A 26194-nucleotide genomic window follows, 5' to 3' on the forward strand; every position below is an offset into this window, starting at 1 on the left:
GGTGGAGGTGGTGGGGAAGCACCAGCTGAAGCTACTAAAGAAGCCATTGCTCAGTGATCACAAAGGGTCTTTCTCTCACAATGATGAAAGTCAGAGTGAGGAAAGAAGGAGGGATTTTCATCATTTGGGAAAAACAAGAGTTCTCAACCAATCAAAAGTGTTCATTTTAGATTATATGACCTAGTCTTACATCATTAGGAAACCAAAAGTGAAATGAACCAATGAAAAGTGTTATTACCAAGTCACATGACTTGCTGTGTTTACGTTAAGCGCTTTGCAGGGCCTCCCGGTTTGCTTCCAGAAACCTGCGCTTTGCGACTCGCTTCGCGTACCAGTTCGCTAACGTTGTACGTCATATGACGTATCACGCGACAACGTGAAACGTCATGCGGACGGGAGGCGTCACGATGTTGTTTTCTAACGCGGCACTTGCGGTAAAGAAACGTTTACCGGCTCGCGGTCTATTTCGCGGCATCAAGGTCAGCTAACGGGAAGCTTCCCGATTCGCGAAGCGGGAACGAAGAAAAAAAAATATTTAAAAAAAAAATTATTCATAAACATATAAAATATATTTTTGGATTTAAAGAAGAATACATTTTACAGCTACAGATATTAGCTGTTAAAAAACCAATGAAATTCACAGAAAAAACCATAGGTTATAGACCATATATAGTTAGGAATTAGCATTTACAAAACCTTGAAAATTCACTGAAAAAACCATAGGTTATAGACCATATATAGTTAGGAATTAGCATTTAGAAAACCTTATTTTACTCACACAAAACCATTGAAATTCCATATATAGTTAGTTGCACTAACTATATATCGCGCACCCGCAATCCACTGCTGATGATGTCACATATTACATCATTCATGACATGGTCAGTGACATCACTGATGACATCACTGATGACATCTCAAATGACATCACTGATGACATCACTGATGACATCTCAAATGACATCACTGATGACATCATGACACACCAATACCAGTTACTACATAAGCACTCACTGATTCCTACGTCTACACACACATTCACTCATTCACCCATACAATCACTCATACATACAGTCACTTATTATTACAACACTATCATATGCACTCATACACCTATGCAGACAGTCACACACTGCCACTCATCCATGGAGTTACTCACACACCAAGCCAGTCCTGTAAAGAATCAATCACACTTCCATTTCTTTATCTATACAGTTAAACACAGAACACCCTACTTCAGTGACATCACTGATGACATCACTAATGACATCTGAAATGACATCACTGATGACATCTCAAATGACATCACTGATGACATCATGACACACCAATACCAGTTACTACATACACACTCACTGATTCGTACGTCTACACACACATTCACTCATTCACCCATACAATTACTCATACATACAGTCACTTATTATTACAACACTATCATATGCAATCATACACCTAGTCAGTCCTGTGAAGAATCAATCACACTTCGATTTCCTCATCTATAGTTAAACACAGAACACCATACTTTTCACACATATACTAACACATACTTACTCTCTTATACAATCACTGATACAAGTACACATTGATATGCACAGAGTCACACACCTCCCAGCCAGCCACACACACACTCAGTCTTCCATACATCCAGTCATTCTTCAATATGTAAAACGTATTTAAACTTTACAAAAACACACAGACACTAGATGATGTCATCAGTGATGTCATTTGAGATGTCATCAGTGATGTCATCAGTGATGTCACTGACCATGTCATGAATGATGTAATATGTGACATCATCAGCAGTGGATTGCGGGTGCGCGATATATAGTTAGTGCAACTAACTATATATGGAATTTCAATGGTTTTGTGTGAGTAAAATAAGGTTTTCTAAATGCTAATTCCTAACTATATATGGTCTATAACCTATGGTTTTTTCAGTGAATTTTCAAGGTTTTGTAAATGCTAATTCCTAACTATATATGGTCTATAACCTATGGTTTTTTCTGTGAATATATATATATATATATATAGATATATATATATATATATATTACCTACTGGCGATAGCCAGTAGGTATATATAGTTAGGATTTTTTTCCTATGGGATTTTTGAAAATTCTATGTCGAATAACTTTGGCGTTTGAGGACAGAATTGGCTGAAATGTTCAGGAAAATGGAACATTTTGTTTCTGAGCAGCCCCTGAAAATTTGGGGGGGTTTCATCAAGGGGGGGCCGGGAAAAAAGGGGGGTCCCAAAACGTGTTTTTCCCATGCAATTTTCCATAGGGCGGTTGGCCTCACTTTTAGCCTGAACGGCTGAATGGATTTACACCAAACTTGGCAAAATTGTAGGGACTGGTAGCCCGATGTGCCTTTGCTATGTCTCAAGATATAGGCTCCAGTGGTTTTTACGAAAATTAACTTTGAAAAATATATATTGGGCTACATTGGGCTATATATATGTTGGAGCCCAAATGTAGCCCAATGTAGCCCAATGTAGCCCAATGTAGCCCAATGTAGCCCAAAGATGGCCACCAGAGACAAAAAAAACAAATGTAGCCCAAATATCAGCCAGATGTAGCCCAACTATAGCCCAATGACAGAATGTCCCAGAGTGTTCTAAAGAACAACTAGAGTGCTAACAGTCCTACTTATTACAAAGGTATGGCACACCTGAAGCCATCTTGATTGGAATAAAGTGGTAACTCTTAAAACATTTAATTTAAATTAAAAAAAAATGAGGGGGTTCATTTTGCCATAGAAAGTATGATTAGCGAATATATGACGAAATCCCGCATACCATCAGTCCGCAAAAAAAATCCCGCATGTACTATTAGGCCGCAAATTAAAATAACGAAAACTTTTAGAACGAATATGCCTTTAGCATACACTAAACAACTAAACTACCCTAAACCCTAAAACACTACCCCCAGCATGACCCTACACTACACAAACAGTACAACACTACCCTAAACCCTAAAACACTACCCCCAGCATGACCCTACACTACGCAAACACTACAACACTACCCTAAACCCTAAAACACTACCCCCAGCATGACCCTACACTACGCAAACACTACAACACTACCCAAAACCCTAAAACACTACACCCCAGCATGACCCTACACTACGCAAACACTACAACACTACCCTAAACCCTAAAACACTACCCCCAGCATGACCCTACACTACGCAAACACTACAACACAACCCTAAACCCTAAAACACTACCCCCAGCATGACCCTACACTACGCAAACACTACAACACTACCCTAAAACACTACCCCCAGCATGACCCTACACTACGCAAACACTACAACACTACCCAAAACCCTAAAACTCTACACCCCAGCATGACCCTACACTACACAAACACTACAACACTACCCTAAACCCTAAAACACTACCCCCAGCATGACCCTACACTACGCAAACACTACAACACTACCCAAAACCCTAAAAGACTACACCCCAGCATGACCCTACACTACGCAAACACTACAACCCTACCCTAAACCCTAAAACACTACCCCCAGCATGACCCTACACTACGCACCCACAACACTACAATAAACCCTAAAACACTACCCCCAGCATGACCCTACACTACGCAAACACTACAACACTACCCTAAACCCTAAAACACTACCCCCAGCATGACCCTACACTACGCAAACACTACAACACTACCCTAAACCCTAAAACACTACCCCCAGCATGACCCTACACTACGCAAACACTACAACACTACCCTAAACCCTAAAACACTACCCCCAGCATGACCCTACACTACGCAAACACTACAACACTACCTAAAACCCTAAAACACTACCCCCAGCATGACCCTACACTACGCAAACACTACAACACTACCCAAAACCCTAAAACACTACCCCCCAGCATGACCCTACACTACGCAAACACTACAACACTACCCAAAACCCTAAAACACTACCCCCAGCATGACCCTACACTACGCAAACACTACAACACTACCCAAAACCCTAAAACACTACCCCCAGCATGACCCTACACTACGCAACACTACAACACTACCCAAAACCCTAAAACACTACACCCCAGCATGACCCTACAACACTACAGCACTACCCTAAACCCTAAAACACTACCCCCAGCATGACCCTACACTACGCAAACACTACAACACTACCCAAAACCCTAAAAGACTACACCCCAGCATGACCCTACACTACGCAAACACTACAACACTACCCTAAACCCTAAAACACTACCCCCAGCATGACCCTACACTACGCAAACACTACAACACTACCCTAAACCCTAAAACACTACCCCCAGCATGACCCTACACTACGCAAACACTACAACACTACCCTAAACCCTAAAACACTACCCCCAGCATGACCCTACACTACGCAAACACTACAACACTACCCTAAACCCTAAAACACTACCCCCAGCATGACCCTACACTACGCAAACACTACAACACTACCCAAAACCCTAAAACACTACCCCCAGCATGACCCTACACTACGCAAACACTACAACACTACCCAAAACCCTAAAACACTACCCCCCAGCATGACCCTACACTACGCAAACACTACAACACTACCCAAAACCCTAAAACACTACCCCCAGCATGACCCTACACTACGCAAACACTACAACACTACCCAAAACCCTAAAACACTACCCCCAGCATGACCCTACACTACGCAAACACTACAACACTACCCAAAACCCTAAAACACTACACCCCAGCATGACCCTACACTACGCAAACACTACAACACTACCCAAAACCCTAAAACACTACACCCCAGCATGACCCTACACTACGCAAACACTACAACACTACCCAAAACCCTAAAACACTACCCCCAGCATGACCCTACACTACGCAAACACTACAACACTACCCAAAACTCTAAAACACTACCCCCAGCATGACCCTACACTACGCAAACACTACAACACTACCCTAAACCCTAAAATACTACACCCCAGCATGACCCTACACTACGCAAACACTACAACACTACCCAAAACCCTAAAACACTACCCCCAGCATGACCCTACACTACGCAAACACTACAACACTATCCTAAACCCTAAAACACTACGCCCAGCATGACCCTACACTACGCAAACACTACAACACTACCCTAAACCCTAAAACACTAGCCCCAGCATGACCCTACACTACGCAAACACTACAACACAACCCTAAACCCTAAAACACTACCCCCAGCATGACCCTACACTACGCAAACACTACAACACTACCCTAAACCCTAAAACACTACCCCCAGCATGACCCTACACTACGCAAACACTGCAACACAACCCTAAACCCTAAAACACTACCCCCAGCATGACCCTACACTAAACAACCACCACAACTCTACACTACACTAACACAACACTACACTACACAACACTACACTACACTACACAATCACTAACCCACGAAAAAATTAACACAAACCCACTTACCTCTCTCGTCATCGTGGTTTTCACAACGCAAATGCATTTACCATACATGCCTTTAAAACGTAATTCTTTGTAAAGGCATGCGCGATAAATGCACATGCGTTTTGAAAAAATGCGGGATAATGGTATGCGAGGTCAATGACCTTGCGGGATAATGGTATGCGGACTGAAAGTCTGCGGGATAAAAAATGCGGGAAAATGGCTGCAAACCATGATTAGCAGCAGACTTCCCTGGTGAGCACTAGCTTTACTACAGTGATCTAATGAGCAACTAGAGTGCTAACATTCAGAATTTATGGCAAATGTGTGACACATCTGAATGCCTTCTTGATAGAACCAAAGTAAACAAGCAATGAAAATGCAATAGATCTCGCCCTCATATAAGTTAAAGCCATTCTGTTTGTAATGAGGTGGCTTTTTAGCTTTGCTTTTATTAGTGTTTTTAAAACTTTCATGTAAATAACATGCATATGTATGCATATATGTATATGTATGCATGCATTTATATTTATATAGATATGCAGATTATATATGTTTATATATGTATATTACCTACTGGCGATAGCCAGTGGGTATATATAGTTAGGATTTTTTCTCTATGGGATTTCTGAAAATTCTATGTCTAATAACTTTAGCGTTTGTGGACGGAATTGGCTGACATTTTCAGGAAAATGGCACATTTTGTTTCTGAGCAGCCCCTGAAAATTTGGGGGGGTTTCGTCAAGGGGGGGGGCCGAGAAAAAAGGGGGGTCCCAAAACGCGTTTTTCCCATTCATTTTTCCATAGGGCGGTTGGACTCACTTTTAGCTCGAACGGCTGAATAGATTTACATGAAACTTGGCAAAATTGTAGATATGGTTTGCCCGACGTGCCTTTGCTATGTCTCAATATATGTGCTCCAGTGGATTTTGAGAAATTAACGTTTAAAAAAATATATATATCTGTGACAGCGCTCCGGTTAGCGCCCCGGTTCGCGTACTTGACGCGTAACGGAACTTCGCGAAGCGAAGCTGATTGGCTCTCCGGTGTCTGTCAACATTCTAAACAGTCCGGAGCGGCCGCCATCTTGTCTCTCGGTACGATCGAGAGACAAGATGTGGTGAAAAACGAAGGGGGAAATGAAGGAAAGGGGGCAAGGTAGACCCCTCCTGACCCCCTAGGATTGATGAGGGGGATATTAAAGTCCCCCGCGATTTTTCGCGGTAGAGGCGCTTCCCGGTACGCGAACCGGGCAGCTAACCGGCAGCGTAACGGGAGTCCGCCATCTTGTGTTTTTGGAGCGTCCGGTTCGCGTACCGGGTAGCGTCCCGGTAAGCGTAACAAGGGGAAAACCAAGAGAAACAGTAAAAAAAAAATTAAGGGAATAGATTTCCAGCAAACTTGGCAAAATTGTAGGGACTGTTTGTTTGATGTGCCTTTGCAAGGCCTCAAGATATGTGCACATGTGGATTTTGTCTAATTAAGGTTAAAAAAAAATATATATATCTGTAAGCGTGCTCCGGCACGCTTACGTTACGGGTTTTGTTTGCGCTGCAGAGCCGATACGTCACGGTTATGCGACGCGTCATGAGGCGTCTCACGTGGCTACGTGATACGTCACGTAATAAAGAATATATTTTACAGCTATAGATATTAGCTTTTAAAAAACCAATGAAATTCACTGAAAAAACCATAGGTTATAGACCATATATAGTTAGGAATTTGCATTTACAAAACCTTGAAAATTCACTGAAAAAACCATAGGTTAGAGACCATACATAGTTAGCTGGACATTTTATTGACATAAAACCAATGAAATTCCATATATAGTTAGTTGCACTAACTATATATCGCGCACCCGCAATCCACTGCTGATGATGTCACATATTACATCATTCATGACATGGTCAGTGACATCACTGATGACATCACTGATGACATCTCAAATGACATCACTGATGACATCACTGATGACATCTCAAATGACATCACTGATGACATCATGACACACCAATACCAGTTACTACATACGCACTCACTGATTCCTACGTCTACACACACATTCACTCATTCACCCATACAATCACTCATACATACAGTCACTCATTATTACAACACTATCATATGCACTCATACACCTATGCAGACACTCCCACACTGCCACTCATCCATGGAGTTACTCACACACCTAGTCAGTCCTGTAAAGAATCAATCACACTTCCATTTCCTCATCTATACAGTTAAACACAGAACACCATACTTCAGTGACATCACTGATGACATCACTGATGACATCTCAAATGACATCACTGATGACATCTCAAATGACATCACTGATGACATCATGACGCACCAATACCAGTTACTACATACGCACTCACTGATTCCTACGTCTACACACACATTCACTCATTCACCCATACAATCACTCATACATACAGTCACTCATTATTACAACACTATCATATGCACTCATACACCTAGTCAGTCCTGTGAAGAATCAATCACACTTCGATTTCCTCATCTATACAGTTAAACACAGAACACCATACTTTTCACACATATACTAACACATACATACTCTCTTATACAATCACTGATACAAGTACACGTTGATATGCACAGAGTCACACACCTCCCAGCCAGCCACACACACACTCAGTCTTCCATACACCCACTCATTCTTCAATATGTAAAACATATTTAAACTTTACAAAAACACACAGACACTAGATGATGTCATCAGTGATGTCATTTGAGATGTCATCAGTGATGTCATCAGTGATGTCATTTGAGATGTCATCAGTGATGTCATCAGTGATGTCACTGACCATGTCATGAATGATGTAATATGTGACATCATCAGCAGTGGATTGCGGGTGCGCGATATATAGTTAGTGCAACTAACTATATATGGAATTTCATTGGTTTTATGTCAATAAAATGTCCAGCTAACTATATATGGTCTCTAACCTATGGTTTTTTCAGTGAATTTTCAAGGTTTTGTAAATGCAAATTCCTAACTATATATGGTCTATAACCTATGGTTTTTTCAGTGAATATATATATATATACACCTCCCATCGACCACCACGCATTGGCTTATTCAAAGCAGCTGAATGACAGCACGTGATGGAGCTAAAGATATAAGGCGGATGTGGCCCGGTTTGCTTCTTTTGACTGCTGTGCCTCTGAGGAAGTGTAAAACGAAACGCGTCAGGCGGCAGTCATGCGCTTGATTGAACTGAGGAATGAAATCTTGCATACCAATTAAATGCTTTTACTGGGGAAAAGCTAATGCCGTGTTTGAGTGCTGCTCTATTTGTGGTCACCCCAACGAGCTTCAATATATATATATATTTACTATTGTGATCAGGAACTGCTGTAAGTTCGAAACGCGTAGGTGAAGGAGAAGAAGAGTGGAATAAACGTGTGTTAAAACCATCCATCAGAGAGTGCAGCGTGCCTTTGTGGAGTTTTGCTTGAAACAAATTTGCGCGGCTTGTCTCTGCCTCACCGCCGGCACCAGCTAATTGCTGCTCCTCCCAGAAGGGACGTTTTGCTCATACATATTTATATATTACCTACTGGCGGTCGCCAGTAGGTATATATAGTTAGGATTTTTTCTCTATGGGATTTTTGAAAATTCTATGTCTAATAACTTTGGCGTTTGTGGACGGAATTGGCTGAAAATTTCAGGAAAATGGGACATCTTGTTCCTGAGCAGCCCCTGAAAATATGGGGGGGTTTCGTCGAGGGGGGGCCGAGAAAAAAGGGGGTCCCAAAACGTGTTTTTAACATTGAGTTTTTCATAGGGCGGTTGGCCTCACTTTTAGCCCGAACGGCTGAATGGATTTGCACGAAACTTGGCAAAATTGTAGGGACTGGTAGCCCGACGTGCCTTTGCTAGGTCTCAATATATGTGCTCCAGTGGATTTTGAGAAATTAACGTTCAAAAAAAGATATATATCTGTAACAGCGGACCGGGCAGCGCTCCAGTTCGCGTACTTTTCGCGTTACGGAGCTTTGTGAAGCGAAGCTGATTGGTTCTCCGGCGTCTGTAAACATTCCAAACAGTCCGTAGCGGCCGCCATCTTGTCTCTCGGTAGGATCGAGAGACAAGAGGAGGCCAAAGCGAAGGGGCAAATGACCATAAGGGGGCATAGTAGATCCTCCCTGACCCCATAGGTTTGATGTGGAGGCTTTAAAAGGGCTCCGCGGGGCAAAAAAAAAAAAAAAAAATGTTTTTTTGGTGGGGTGCGCCCGGTTAGCGTAACGGGAAGCGGACTGGGGAGCGTACTACAAGGAAAGAAGATTGATTGACTTTTAACTTATTGTATGTTTATAGACTTTTTTAAACTTTTTTTTCTGCTGAGTGACGTCTCGGCCTATCTCCACGGGATGCAGTCCCTACCATCTCGGCGTTTAAGCCCAGGGGTACCGGTAGTGTGGGAGAGATAACGGAGCATATTATCAAGGGGGTTTATCTCCGCTTTTTTGGCTTTAAAAGCCAAGAAAGCGGAGATAAAATTATCTCCGTATTACCTAGCTGTCGCTAACACCAGTTAGCGACCGCTAGTAGGAGATAGCGACCATCTTGGGCCCCACTTTGCATGTCAGTGATATTTATCACTAATGACATGCAAAGTGGGCATGCCAAGATGTTAGCGACTGGAAACAGTCGCTAACATCGCTATCTCCTATTACCAACTTTTGGAGATATTCGCGCTAAGCGTGAATATCTCCAAAAAGTAACACCTGCCCTGAGCAGTTCTTAGCCATGTTATCCAATGGGAGGTGGATAACATGGCTAAGAGCATTAGCTTGGTAATGCATGAATATCGCTGACTTTTCAGCGATATTCATGCATTGCGGCCGTTTTTTATCGCATTTGCGATAAACCTTGATAATAGCAAGGTTTATCTGCGATAATTTCTAACGATGCTTAGCGGTAAAAAATTCGTTGCTAAGCATCGTTAGCGATAAATATCGCTTAACTTTGGTAATATGCCCTAACGTCTGTTAACGTTCGATTCGAAGGAAATCAGGAAGTGTTGAAAAACATTGTCTGCGCCATCTTGCCTTTTTTCAAATGCCACACTTTTGTCGTGCACGGCAGCCATTTTAGATGCCTTGACCAGACCCACTCTCTGCACGCTGTCGATCCATAGCATGGCTCCCCACCCTCGCAAGCATCTCCCCCAGGCACTGGTCACCCCCGCTCTCTGTCTTATGCATGGGCAATAAACCTCCCCCCATCTGCGCTGCTCTTCCCTGAGAATCACACTCTGTGCCCGCCCGACACCTCCCTTTCGCCCTATTCACTACCGCACCCTCTGACACTCCTCTTCCTCTGTGTCCGATTGTCCAGGCCGGTCCCAGGCTATCAGCTAGCCCTGCAGATGTAGTTTATGGCCCCAGCTGTAAAGAATCACCCCTCTTCAAAGGAGTTATAGTAGATCAAGGCCCACACCCGATGAGATCCGTCACACCACACGCGTTCCTACTATCTGAAAACCATCCTGTATTGTGATTGGGGAGGGGACCGAGCCTGAAGCGGAAGATTCCAGGGATGACTCTTTGTACATCAAAGTTTTTACAATTATGTGTCACATTAAAAATATATAGCACTCCAACAAAGTAGTAGGAATATAAAACTTTAATAACTTATAAATATATACAACAAAACAAAAACAGTAAAAACATTTAAACATTTTTAGGGAAAAAGAAGGAACAATGGTCAGTAGCGGTCGGTTGTGCGAATAGTCCCAAGGCAGCACAACGTCCAGATTTCTGGACGGCACCCAGGTGATGTTGCCTGGGTGCCGCACTGATTTGGGTATCCGGCGTGGGGCGTCCCGGGGGGTGGGTCGTCAGTAGCGGTCTGTTGTGCGAATAGTTCCAAGGCAGCAGAACGCGCTGAAATGTGGATGGCACCAAGGTGATGTCCAGTAAGTTGCCGCCCTCCGAATAACGGCGTGGGGTGCCCCGGGGGGGGGAGGGGGGGAGGCAGTCCAAAGTTCCGTTAAAAGGGCAAAGGAAAGGATCGGTGGTTTGAACCATCAGTCAAAAAGGGGAGGGGGTGCAACAATTTTTCCTACCGGGTCACACTGTGCTTTCACCGGAACTGATCCGAACTGTGGTCTGCAGGATTCTAGTCATTCAAACTGAGGCTGGCGCCAGCATGGGAGCGCCGACGTCCCGCGGCTACAGTTTCGTCACTCCACGGGCGATCATGGCAGTCATTCCCCATCGGGGGTGTCTGCGGGGGTCGGGGACTCCCGCGGCTCCTCTAGAATCTTCAAGGTCGTGGAGGACTACGGTGGTGGAGTCAACCAGTGACCGGGCCATTTCTTTATGCTGGGCCCGCTCTTGCCAGGTCGACCGCCATTTTGAGAGTTCGGTAGCTACCGGCGATCGCGGGGTCAAATGAGCGGACGGGCTCCACTCTGCTGGGCGAGACTTTGCAGCATCGCCACAGTGGAAGAACCCTTTTCCGGGCGCCTGGAGCGCTGAGGGTGCAGCTGGGAAGCCTCCACCTGGGGAGGCGGGAGAGGCCTGTTCGCACCGTCTCTCCCTCCCAGTGCACCCCACGGCGTCTCGCTTGACATTTGTTATGGCCGGACCAGGCGATGAGGACGAGGTGGGGGGGGGGGGTCGGAGGCATGTGCAAGACATCCCCCCCCCAGTGTTGTCGCAGCCATTATAAAAGAAAGAAGAAATGTCCCGTCCGTCTTTGGGCCGGACCTCCGGTGGATGGCGGCCGGACGCCCTTTGCTCTGGCCCCATGAACGGGTTCCTTGGCTCATCCGGTGGGGCAGGCCTTGGCGTGTGGTGCCTCTCCTGGGCCTTTCGTGCAGTGGCCTCTCCACTCCCAGGCCCTCCATGGATGCTGGCCCAGACTCATTTGAGATGTCATCAGTGATGTCATCAGTGATGTCATTTGAGATGTCATCAGTGATGTCATCAGTGATGTCACTGACCATGTCATGAATGATGTAATATGTGACATGATCAGCAGTGGATTGCGGGTGCGCGATATATAGTTAGTACAACTAACTATATATGGAATTTCAATGGTTTTGTGTGAGTAAAATAAGGTTTTTTAAATGGTAATTCCTAACTATATATGGTCAATAACCTATGGTTTTTTCAGTGAATATATATATATATATATATATATATATATATATATATATATATATGTATTTGTAACTTTTCTTATGTTTTAACATTTTATAATTTAATAGAATAATTATTTATTAATATTATGAAGTTAATATATATATAAAAAGTATGTTTAATTTTTTTAATATTACATTTAGCATGTATCCGTTTTTTTTTCTCAATAATTCTATGTTGTTATTAATTATATGTATGATTTAATTTTTGTTATATTATTTTTAAGACATAAAAAAACTGATATTTTAAACAACTATATTTTCAACAATGATATTTTGGTTTCAATATTTTTGTACTTACCATTGTAGAGATAGGCAATTGATATTCTGTCCATCGATATTGCAGACTCGACATTCCTGCAGCTCGATATTCTGTCCGTCGATATTCTTTCAGTGATCCGTTTTTGGCACTGCCTCAGAATTACACATCCTCGTAAATCTGGGGCAGCGTCAAAAAGCAATAGGTGTTGCTGTGGAATGCCCACAGCTACACCCACTGCACGCCCCTTTCACACAGATATCTATGTGAAAGGACAACATATTTACAAAGCAGTGTTTAGCCACAAAAACTGCCTTAACAACACTTTATGAATATGGAGGAACGTCATTAAAAGTGACGTTCCTGTGGCACAATGCCATTGTAAATATGCCCCAGGGTTTCACTTACATTCTACCACAACCTTATTGAAGCTCGGACCATAGAGGCTATTCATAGGGGCACCTTTCAACATTCAGGAGGGAAGAGTTTACCTGCTGATCACCAAAGTTTCAAACAACAGCACTGGTGCCTTGGACCAGACTTTCTCAAACCGCTCATGAATCACCTGTTGTCACGTTGGACACTGGAGAGACAGGAGTTCAGGACTTTAGTTCTAGGATCTTCACAGATAAAACCAAGGGTGTCCCTCGCCAACTTTCAATTCAAGTTGTGCTCACAAATGATGTCAGCCTGTGAATGGGGAGCAGCCCGTCAGTGTCTGGAGTAGAGATGGCTTGGCCTTGGTTAGAGAGGATACATTCTTCCAAGTAGGAGACGCTTTCTATAGTGGGGGAGGCTTTGCTGAAGTTTCAGCCCCAGCTAGCAGGGAAGCATGTGACAGTCAAAACAAACAATCGGGTGACGAAGAGATACCTGAATCATCAAGGGGGAACAAAGAAGAAATTGCTGAACAGAGTAGCTCACGAGATTAGCATCTCTTAAGTTTCAAAACGATGCTGATTTGGGGGATGGTGAACTTTCATGCAGACAGTAGTCTGCTTTGCAACATGCCTTTGTCAGTATCATTCCATCTCTCCCTGTCCTCCATGAGACAACTGTAGAACTGCTTTTCTACCGCCTGTGTGCCCAAAAACCATGGTCACTTGTAGGGTCCCATGGTTTCCAGGCATCAGAAGATGCTATACAAATCCCACAGCTGCGGCCTTGAAAAGGCTTGCACTTAGATCTGTTTGCTGTTGTGCTCCTAGCTTCTGCTCCTTCCCTCTTCAGTGCCAAAATGTCAATTACCTGCTTGAGGGTTTGCAGCAGCCTTTTAAGGCAAATCTGCAGCTAGTATATTTCAAGTTTTCATAAATGTTTCTTATCCCTTTACATCATGGCTCCCTTGGTTTCTTCCTGAGTTTTCCCCAACTGATATGCTTTCTGTAGTGTGTCGTTTCATGTACTTTCTTTTCCAGTTCTTTTTACTATTTAAATGCCTTTGTCTTGTTGGAGGGTTTCTTTGCTTGTTTCCTCGCTCCTTTCAACTGAGGATCCTGACATTTCTCTTTTGGGGCCTGGGATGTTGTACTGTGACTGACTAGGCCCAGTAAAAATAGTGTTGAGTCAATTTGGACATCAAATGGGACTGTCCTATTCTCTTTTTATATAGAATAACTTGTGTGATACTTCCCTCTGCATTAAATGTGTAATTTGTAATTTCACTGTGACTCCAGTATGAAACATGATACAAAGGGTAGAAATGCTGTTATGTACAAGTAACTGGGCTCGGAATCCAAATATAAGGTATTTTTTAACAAGAATGGATTTCTTAAAATACTTCATAGGTTTGCACATTTGTCTGAGCCACCCCTAAATAAAATTCATTACTGCAGCTGCCTGGCTGTGTGAATTAATGACTTTGCTGCACCAGCTGCCATATCAAATGCCCCAGGAAACAATAGATCTATTCCAGGATGATTATGGATTTTGTAACTGCTTGCTAATCAAGAGAGACTGCCGCAACAAACAACAAGTTGATGAAAGGAGTGCTCCAAGCAATCTCATCCACTGTCAGTCACTCAGGCCGCATTCCAGTGTATCATTTTCACTCACTATGCCATTCTAGACAAAGACATGGCGTATGCAAATCAAGCTTGCCCCTGATCCAAAAGCAACAGCCCAGCTCAAACTGCCAGGCATAGTCCCTCTTCAGATGGAAACACAAACAATCCCAGACTGGTTTCAACCTAATTGGGTCTTCTCAGTAGTGTGCAGACATGGGTCTAGCGAAAACAGGCTCCATCTCTGCGCATACTCATTGCATTTGAGATATCTACTGCAAGAAACAACAAGGTGATGGAAGGAATGCCTGGCAGATTTGCAGATTTGCACAAGGCCGGTCTCATTCTAAAGTGGCAGAGAGGGCAAAAAACAATGAGATGTAATGCAGTCCAGGGAACTCACAAGTGGCTGAGATTAGTTCGAGCATTCTTGCATTACCTTATTTGCTACTAGTAATTAGGTGGCAGTATATTCCCAGGACTTAATAAAAGAAGACTCTGCTTTCTAGCTATGGGTACCTTTGAAGAATTCTGGAGGAAACAGCAAGACCTAGGTCAGTGGAGATTAGCTCAGGGAGAGATGGTACTTATAATCCTGCACAGAATGGAGAGGCAGAGTCTGGGACTTCTTCAGTAAGGGTCGAACACGTACAAGCCGCTACAGCACTGCCAGAGCAGCAAGAAGGATGAAACACCGATTTTCAAAATTGTGGGATTCAGAGGGTCACTGAACCCTAGCCCTGACAGCTTCCACCCGGAGGCAAACACCTCCCACTTGGATTGCGTTATACTCTTATATGTTTGCCATTATGAGTTTGCACAAAAAACTCTGCAGCAGAGGTTTAAGCACTGAAGGTGATTGAGCAACAGCGAGTAATGAAGGATCAACCAGATCCAGTAGCAATGATGCACACAGTGTGTCATGCAGTGTGGAAGCCAACAGGGGATGTGGGGGCTTCAAGGAGGTCACTATGAAGTCCCTCTTTGGTCCCCCTGGTGCAGGCATGTCCAAGTGTGTGTGTGAATTGATGCCCCATGAAGGCTAGAGCACCTGCATTTAAAACAAGTATTTGGGGCTGCCTGGCCAAATCAATGCAAAATTAAGTAAGCAAAAGAGTGGCTGCAGGAATCATGGTATGCCCCTAAAGGCGTGGGGCAAAGGGGAAATCAAATATTAGAAAGCAAGTGCACGAGATATTGGGGAACTTGCAGATATATTCCGGATGGCTGGCTAAAGAGAGCAGTGCAGCTCTCCATGGCTCTCCAGTGCATTGAGACATTCTTTGCTTTAAGTCTCTCAGGAGAAGGAATGTAGGTGTTCACATCACTGTCCAACCATTATGTTGCTAAAACGTACCTGACCATACCTCACTTACTCCATTCTGTGTAGGATTGGAAGTTCCTGTGCTGGCTCAGGGAGTTGAGAAGCAGCATGGAGGAACAGAAAGATCCTTATGAACTAAAGTACCCCTGTATGCCACTTTAAAGATTCATACCACAAACGCCCAGTTGCGGAGGATGTGCTGATGAAAATGAAAGTGGTCTTGCACCTGTTACCCTGTACATGATGGAAGGCCTCAGGACAAACTTAAGGGGAAAAAACAAACATCAGGAGATCACTAGATGACATGCAAGCAAGTTTAAGACTTTAGTGCCAGAAGCAGCAAGAAGTCTTAGACACAGATTCAGAAGGCCACTGGACCTTAGCTGTGGTGGCTTGAGACCACCACCAGGAGCACAACATCTCCACCCCCATGTAAACATTCATCGTTTCCACTTGGATTGAGTTATCCTGTAATTTGTTTAGCATCAGGTGTAGCACACAAAATATTGCAGTGAGGGATCAGGGTCTAAAGATGCATGAGCGAGAGAGATTGATGGACAGTCAGCTGCATCAGCAGTACTGCATACAGTGTGCCAAGCAGTGTGGGAGCCAACAGGGACTGAGGGGTTCCAAAAAGTTCAATGTGCAGTACCCTTTAGTCCCCTTGTGGCGGGCATAGTGTGATAAAGAATGCCCCATGAAGGCGGAGCACCTCAGTTGTAAACACATGTAGACATGCTGGGTCAAATCAAAAGAAATATGAAGAAAGCATGAGAGTGGCTGTAGAAGCCACTGCACATCCCATAAAGGCCCATTTGCAGTGAGAAATTTCAAATTTGAGAAAGGCGATGCTCCCAAGATACTTTGGAACTTCCGGGTATTGCCGGTGTGACTGCCTTGATGAAGCAATGCGCTTTTACATGGCCCTCCTGTACACGGAGACATTTCAAACTTTAAGTCTCACATGAAGGGGAAAGTCAGTATCCAGGAAGGGCAAGACACACACAGCAAACAAGCCATCAGATTCAGTGGTTGTAGGGGTCCTGGGACAGCTGAGTCCTAGTTTTATGGACTCAGGAGAGGCTACAAAGCAATTTGAAAACAACGTTTATTTTCAAATGCTATAAGCATTGCTTTCTGTATGGTGAAAAAGCTGCTGTTTACATTAAAGTAAATAGGTTAGCTCTGTTCTTGAAGAAAGGTATTAATAAAGTTTGAAGGTCATTCTTGTCTAATGGTAAAAAGTAATGTTAGTTGGTGTAAGCTTGTTTCTTTAACTTTGACCACTACAATTAAAAAACAGTAGGCATGACTTATGTATATGAAAATCTGAATACATTTTTAGTATTGTATTTCTCTTTTCAAAGTTAGGTTTGCTAATGTGCCCATTTTCCCAATGTGACATACAAAAGGCATGAAAAGAAAGACTAGGCTTGGGAGGTTAGTTACCCCTTGTGACATTTCTTCAGGATATGTGATTGTCACCCTAGATGAAAATTCTCTGAGGTCAATTTAGCAAGGGTTCGAATTTCCAATATTGTAAATATGTGTCATTTGTTTGCAAAATGTAGGTGTGTATGCATTAATCTTTCTTTCTTTTTTTAAAGACAAAACACTGACTGTACAATGATTAATTGAGTGTTATTTTATGGATTAATAAGTTCCACATTTGTAAGATTTAGCATCTCCCTGGGTCAGCTTTGGATTGCTCTGCCTCGCTACATTGCAAATCAAAGGACCCTATTTGAGAATCTTCAGTGCAGATGTTCTAGGATACCTGAGGCAAAATACCTCCATTGACTCTAATGGGGCACAGAGACTTTTGATTTTCCTCGGAATTCTTCAACTGCATTTCTAACATTAATTGATTCTACTTTTACAAACAACCATGAACAACATACTATGTGTTCGCAAGCAATAGTTTTAGACTTGAAAAAGTATTCATACCTTTAGTTTCAGAATCTACATACCTTCATGTGGGAAGACAGTGTCTATGCTGAATATAAACATGAAGAATACATTTGTTACAGCATATCCTTTCACAACATGGTGGAAAACAACTGGAAAGTTTCCTCCCATGTGACTTCCAATGATGCACTGCACTTCACTGTCGTTGACTGATTGAACAACACATGCCACTTTGTCGATTGTCACTGTCACATCTGAACTGACAGACCCCAGTCCAGATCCACTGATTGTCACTGTTGTTCCAGCCACTCCTGAAAATAAGTCATAAGGCAATAAGCAACATGTTTTATCCTAAAAAAAGTCTTAATACAGATGTTAAAATTCAGCATGCAGCCTTTAAAACAGTCAAATGTAAAATGTGTAACTAGTATTTTCCATACCATCAAAGGGACTACTCGACATTAGGTTTCTAAGTATATACTGTGAGCTCGATGGCATCATTGGCTCCTTTACATTGTATATAACACCCATTGAAGTTTGCTGTAAAATGTTGACCTTGTAAAACACTGGCAGATATATATTACAGAAAGAAATTCTTCAACGCTTGGGATGATGGTGGAAGAAGAAGAGCAGGAAACAATGTAATCAGTCCATTTTAGATAACATTTATGTTAGCTAAAATGACCCCTGTACATGAAGATGCAGCCCCATTGAAAGGAGTCCCCAAGCCTATATATTGACTGGGGAGGACGCCCACTTCCCCATACAAATTACCGTGCAGGCCCAGGGGATAATGGTTACCATTTTACCATTTTCGGTCCCAGCCTAGAGGGTCAGGGCATCTCTCTCTCTTGCCCTTTTATGCTTTTTTTACCTTTTTTGAGGACAGGTGATTGAGTCCTCAAGCACTAAAATGGCTGACACTACAACTTTGTTGACGTAGTGGAAGTCAATCAGATCTAAGTTTTCAATTTGTCAGGTCGGTGCATCCTCTGGGACGTGATATATACATATATTTTGAACCTGAATTTCTCAAAAACTACTGAATGGATTTGCACCAGGTTCGAGGCTGCTGCGGTAACTGGATCCATGCTGCGTGCCTGACTGCTGCATCCATATTGTGTGCCTGATTGCTGCCTCACTGTGTTTACTGCCATTCACTGTGTTTATTTGCTCTTTCACCCGCTATTTTTCTATGCCCGACTGGTAACACTTTCCCACTACTGCTGCATGCGGCCCCACCCCCGGATAGCCCCGCTCCTGCCTCCCACTCCTGCCTCCCACTCCTCTGCTCCCTCCCCCCTCCCCCACTAAATGGCGACCGATACACGGTCGCACAGCGGGCGCGCCGCTGGTGTGCCGAAGGCAAGCCTAAGGCAAGCCCATCTGCGCCAGTCGGTGCCTGGACCGCGCCTAGTGCCAGAACCCCTGGCCCCCCATGAACACCTCGGTGCCCTACACCGCTACGATGCCAGCACCCTCCACGCACACAACGCCGGATGATCACGCTCCTGCTGCCTGGCCGCCCCGAAGTGCACTCAACGACCCATCTCCTGCCGGAACTGTAGCTTCACCAGCATCCACACCGCCAACCCACCCACGGGGAAAGAACCCAACCACCTCAGATACATCCTTCTCAACACCCGCTCTGCCCGCAAACACGCCGTTGAACTCTGGGACCTACTCGACTCAACCTCCCCAGATGTCGTCTTCCTGACCGAGACCTGGCTGAACCCCACCAAGGCACCCGACATCGCCATAGCCATCCCGGGAGGCTGCAAGATCTCCTGCAGGGACCGCACCAACGGAGTGGGAGGAGGAATAGCCATCATCCACAGGAACACTCTCAGTGTCTCGACCAACACCGACGACTCCCTCAGCACCGCCGAACAACTGCACTTCCAGATCCACACCGATCCCAACACCACCCTCAGAGGAACCCTCATCTACAGACCCCCCGGACCTTGACCGCAGTTCAGCGACTCCATCACCGACTTTGTCTGTACACACGCCCTCGCCTCCACAGACTACATCCTCCTCGGGGACCTGAAATTCCACCTAGCGAACAACACCGACACCGACTCCACCTCCATTATTGACACCCGTGCCAACCTCGGACTCAGACAACTCGTCGCAACACCGACCCAATCTGCCGGCCACATGCTTGACCCCATCTTCTCCGCAAGCTCCCACGTCTCCTTCAACCACACCACCGATCTCCACTGGACTGATCATCGCTGCATTCACTTCACCTTGCGTAAACCTACCACGCACCACTGCACTCAACAGATCCCCCTACGCTGCTGGAGCAAAGGCACCGAAGACCAGCTAACCACCACCCTCGCCCAGAGCCCACCCACCGACCCCAACACCGCTGCCTGCAACCTCAGACAGCGCATCGATGACTGCGCCAACACCCTCGCCCGATCAAGAAACCTCCAACAGTCACACCAGCAAGAAAACCAGCTGGTTCACTGAAGACCTCCAGTCCTCCAAGCAAACGTGCCGAAATCTTGAGAAGAAGTGGCACCATGAACGGACACCAGACAGCTACTCAGCCCACAAGAACACCCCCCGCAGACACCATCACCTCATCAGATCTGCCAAAAGGCCCTCCTTCAAAGACCGCCTAGACAACAATGCACACAACAGCAAAGAGCTCTTCAACATCGAGAAGGAACTCTCCAACCCCAGCTCCAACACCAACGACATCCCACCCTCGCAAGACCTTTGCGACTCCCTCGCCACCTTCTTCCATCACTAGATTGCAGGCATCCACAACAGCTTCAACTGACCTGACAACCATTGAGACCTCCGCCCCCAGGGCCACCAGCCACAATGACTTCCTGCTCTCCTGGACCAACATAAACAACAACGACACCATCAAAATCATGAACATCATCCACTCCACTTCTCCGTCAGACCCTTGCCCACACCACATCTTCAACAAAGCCAGCACCACAGTTGCACCCACCTCCGGAAAGCCATCAACATCTCCTTCGAGACAGCGACTTTCCTGGAGAGCTGGGAGCACGCCGCGATCAGCGCCTTACTCAAGAAGCCCAAGACTGACCCCAAGGACCTCAAGAACGTCCGGCCCATCTCTCTGCTCCCGTTCCCGGCAAAAGTCATTGAGAAGACCGTCAACAGACAACTGACCAGCTACCTCGAGGAAAAGAGCATCTTGGACCCATCCCAGTCGGGGTTCTGCAGCAACCACATCACCAAAACTGCCATCATCGCCGCCATCGATGACATCAGAGCCCTGCTAGACAATGGAGAAACCGTGGCCCTCATCCTCTTGGACCTGTCAGCCGCCTTCTACACAGTCTGCCACTGCACCCTATTCACACGCCTTCACGATGCCGGGATAAAAGAGAAGGCCCTGGATTGGACCACCTCCTTCTTCTCTGGCAGAACCCAGAGCGTCCACCTTCCCCCTTTCCACTCTGAAGCCACCACGATCATATGCGGCGTACCCCAGGGCTCGTCCCTCAGCCCAACACTCTTCAACATCTACATCGCACCAACAGCACAACCTCAACATCATCTGATCAGCTGACGACACCCAGCTGATCCTCTCCCTCACCAAGGACCCCCACACAGCCAAAACCAACCTCCACAAAGGAATGAAAGCCGTCGCCGAGTGTATGAAGACCAGCCGACTGAAGATGAACTCAGACAAGATGGAAGTCCTCATCCTCGGGTCCACCCCCTCGGTCTGGGACGACTCCTGGTGGCAGCCTGCACTGGGAACAGCTCCAACTCCTACCAACCATGCACAACCTAAGGGTTCATCCTTGACTCTACCCTCTCCATGACAAAGCAGGTCAACGCCATCTCTTCATCCTTCTTCAACACCCTCCTCATGCTCCGCAAGATCTACAGGTGGATCCCCACCGAAACAAGAAGAACAGTCACCTATGCCCTCGTCAGCAGCAGGCTGGACTACGAAAACGCCCTCTAAGCAGGAGCCTCGGCCAATCTCCTGAAACTACTTCAACGCATTCAGAACACCTATGCATGCGTGATTCTCGACATCCCTTGCCACATCAAACCCCACCTGAGAGACCTGCACTGGCTCCTCGTCAACAAGAGGATCACCTTCAAGCTCCTCACCCATGCACACAAGGCACTCCTCAACACCGGACCAATATACCTTAACAGACAATTCTGATTCTACAACCCAAACCGCCAGCTCTGCTCTGCCGACCTCGCCCTTGCCACAGTCCCTCCACATCCGAAGAGCAGCCTCCGCGTTTCGATGGACGCATTTCGAACCCAAATAGGAATTAAACAGGTATGTCTTCCGTACGGTGAACATTAGAAACAGAGTTAGAGGCAAATACACCTGAGAATTACAGGAGTGTTTTTATCACTTTCAGGTCGTGAACACAAACAACATGCAAGGACGAGCGCCTTTTAAAAAATAGGAAAAAGGGAAGAGTGTCAGGACAGCGAAAGAGACACACCCAGGTATGTCCAGGTGTAGCTTGCGCTTAGATGCTGTCTGACTGTCATGAGTCACAGAGAATGACAATATGTCCCATTTTGGTTATAGGAACAAAGACCAAGACAATTAGTTGAGTGAAAAATAAACCTGCAGTATGGCGACAGCTGGAAAACAGGAAAAAATAGCGACAGCATGATTTAATGGAGGATAGCGAATGAAGTATATTTATTATATTATTTTTGCTTTATATACATTTTTAGACAAACTCAAAAGACAGAGCCCTGAGGAGAACCTGAGAAGTGATATCATCGGGTTCGAAACGCGTCGGCACATAAAGGGAATAGACATCTATTGTTTAATAGACCAAGGAATTGATTTATGGTCTATTGAAAAACTTTTCTCATATTTAGTTGTTGTTTATTTAAACCTTTAGTCCAAACGTGACTTTGTCTTGAAGGGAGTGTGAGTAGTAAATACACTGTACAAATACGAATTGTTTTGTGCATATAACGGTAAAATATTGTATATTATATATGTTGTAGAAATGTATTGTATTTATGTGTAAACTGTCAAAATGTCTAGTGTTCTTTTCACACATGAAATACTGAAAAAGATGAAAACAATAGAATAAAAGGGTACGAATAAAATATACCCAACAAACCCAGGAGTATTACTGGTTTGTTCTCCTTAAATTTGAGGATTAGAGAAGTGTGTAGTTGGTAATTTTCATTTTATAATAGTTACCCACGGTCCAACCGACTACATGTCCCAGGACCTGACTCCTTGTTTTTTCAAATCATGACGTAGGAAAAGAACGCCCATGGGGGACGGGTTCATTCTTGCAATGATATATACGCCTGATATGTACAATAACAACTGGTAATGCAACATGAAATGTGAAACTGGTTATTTTACTTTGTTCGTAAATGAATCAGGACAATTCTCATGGAATTATCATATGTTTCCTAGCAGTTTCAGTAATATGAAATGATCTATATACATGATTTTCGAGGTGTTATATTTTTAGTACTGAATAAACTTAGTTGAATTGCGGTTATCTCAAACTTGAAATCATTTGTTTGAAGGGCAACTGTGCAATATAATGTTTACATGTATAAGAATTGTCACTTTAAGATGGTGGCCAAAGTTGCACAGGGATCAGGGTGCACATAGGGTGATTAGTCCTCTGTTAATGACAAGCAGGGGATATATACTGTGAATCTTAATACTTCTTGGCATACGTGCTCAAGCCGCAAGCCGAAACGTGCTGTGTTGTGTTGGACGAATAAATTCAATTTGATATATACTATCCGTGTGTATATATATATTTTTCCCCACCCATACTACAACCCGCACAACTGTGGCATTCCGGGACCTGTAAGCGCTATTCAAACTGGCCACAGTAAGACTCATTATAGGGGCGGAGTCACCAATCACGTAACCAGATGCAGTGAGATATTTAAATCTGCAATTTGAACTGCACTGTTTGTGAACAATACCTCTTGCACTGAAGAAGGCATAGATAACTTCTGAAATGCATTTGCCCACCTGTGAGCCTCGAGAATAAATGCCTCATATATATATATATATATATATATATATATATATATGTATATATATATATATATATATATATATGAAAAACGCCAATGTCTCCGCACTTCCGAGTCGGCCAGTCAGCTTCATGGCGAACAGAAACACGAACCCAGCATTGAGAGGCAAGTTAATTTATTTCAGCCAAAACCTCAAACTTGGCGCGTTTCGAGTACCATGTACTGGTGCAAAAAAGAAGGAGAGAACTCTGGGTAGCTCTCAAGTTTAGATGGAAAGCAGCTCCTCTTAGAGCACTCTCAACACCAGCGATACTCTAGATCTGCTCACCTCCAATGTCTGTTTTTCTATCAAAGTTTTTAAGCATAAGATTAGCACAGTGCTGTCCACACCGAGATAGAAAACGACAAAGTCTTTTGCCATTTATACAGCAAAGTCTTTAAGAATAGTACAGGTACTGTGATGTTCTTGCCGAGCTGTAAAATGACAAAAGGGTTTTGTTTTGAGATATATATATATATATATATATATATATATATATATATATATATATATATATATATTACCTACTGGCGGTCGCCAGTAGGTATATATAGTTAGGATTTTTTCTCTATGGGTTTTTTGAAAATTCTATGTCTAATAACTTTGGCGTTTGTGGACGGAATTGGCTGAAAGTTTCAGGAAAATGGCACATTTTGTTTCTGAGCAGCCCCTGAAAATTGGGGGGGGGTTCGTCCAGGGGGGGTCGAGAAAAAAGGGGGGTCCCAAAACGTGTTTTTAACATTGAGTTTTCCATAGGGCGGTTGGCCTCACTTTTAGCCCGAACGGCTGAATGGATTTGCACGAAACTTGGCAAAATTGTAGGGACTGGTAGCCCGATGTGCCTTTTGTAGGTCTCAATATATGTGCTTCAGATGATTTTGAGAAATTAACGTTCAAAAAAAGATATATATCTGTAACAGCGGACCGGGCAGCGCTCCGGTTCGCGGACTTTTCGCGCAACGGAGCTTTGTGAAGCGAAGCTGATTGGTTCTCCGGCGTCTGTAAACATTCCAAACAGTCCGTAGCGGCCGCCATCTTGTCTCTCGGTAGGATCGAGAGACAAGAGGAGGCCAAAGCGAAGGGGCAAATGACCATAAGGGGGCATAGTAGATCCTCGCTGACCCCCTAGGTTTGATGTGGAGGTTTTAAAAGGGCCCCGCGGGGCAAAAAAAATAAATAATAATAATAATCGAACGGCTGAATGGATTTGCACGAAACTTGGCAAAATATTAGGGACTGGTAGCCCGATGTGCCTTTGCTAGGTCTAAATATATGTGCTCCAGTGGATTTTGAGAAATTAACGTTCAAAAAAAGATATATATCTGTAACAGCGCTCCGCTTCGCGTACTTTTCGCGTTACGGAGCTTTGCGAAGCTGATTGGTTCTCCGGCGTCTGTCAACATTCCAAACAGTCCGTAGCGGCCGCCATCTTGTCTCTCGGTAGGATTGAGAGACAAGAGGAGGCCAAAGCGAAGGGGGAAATGACCATAAGGGGGCATAGTAGATCCTTCCTGACCTCTTAGGTTTGATGTACCATTTTGCCAAGTTTGGTGTAATTCCGTTCAGCCATTCAGGCTGTAGACGTATGTAAATGTCCTATGGAAAATTGCATGGGGAAAACACATTTGAAAGTGTTGAAATTTAGAACCAATTAAAATGTTACTTTGGTTTTGTATTTGTGTGTGATGAAAGTTAATTGGTTATGTATATATGTCAAATGAGAGGAAACCACAGCCATTTTGTGATACTACTGTCTGAGGTACATTTGTGAGGAATTTTTGGTGGTGAATTTCTGGTGTTTGATTTACACAGTACTAACACTTCTCCTACTTTTAAAAAGGTGAGTTGTTAATTTGTAAGGGGAACTATGTTGTACACTTGAAGATAATTTGAAAAATGTTTTCTGTTATTTATTTGCAGTCCTTCTGTTATACTAAATACTTGATAAAGTTAGTTTTATATTATGTATTACTAAAAACGATAAATGAAAGTGATTATTTTTTTCTG

General features: G+C 44.1%; 1 protein-coding gene across 1 annotated transcript in view; it reads right to left on the reverse strand.

Moving 5' to 3' along the window:
- The window catches only part of LOC144828000 (fibrocystin-L-like), a 1506874-nt gene that overhangs the window by 647534 nt on the left and 833146 nt on the right, over positions 1 to 26194 (reverse strand). Inside the window, exon 41 of the mRNA XM_078686147.1 lies at positions 18204 to 18452. Within this exon, the coding sequence (XP_078542273.1) occupies positions 18204 to 18452 (249 nt within the window). The remainder of the gene's footprint in view (positions 1 to 18203; positions 18453 to 26194) is intronic.

Source organism: Lissotriton helveticus, chromosome 4_1, assembly GCF_964261635.1.
Source record: "Lissotriton helveticus chromosome 4_1, aLisHel1.1, whole genome shotgun sequence".
In the NCBI taxonomy this organism is placed as follows: Eukaryota; Metazoa; Chordata; class Amphibia; order Caudata; family Salamandridae; genus Lissotriton; species Lissotriton helveticus.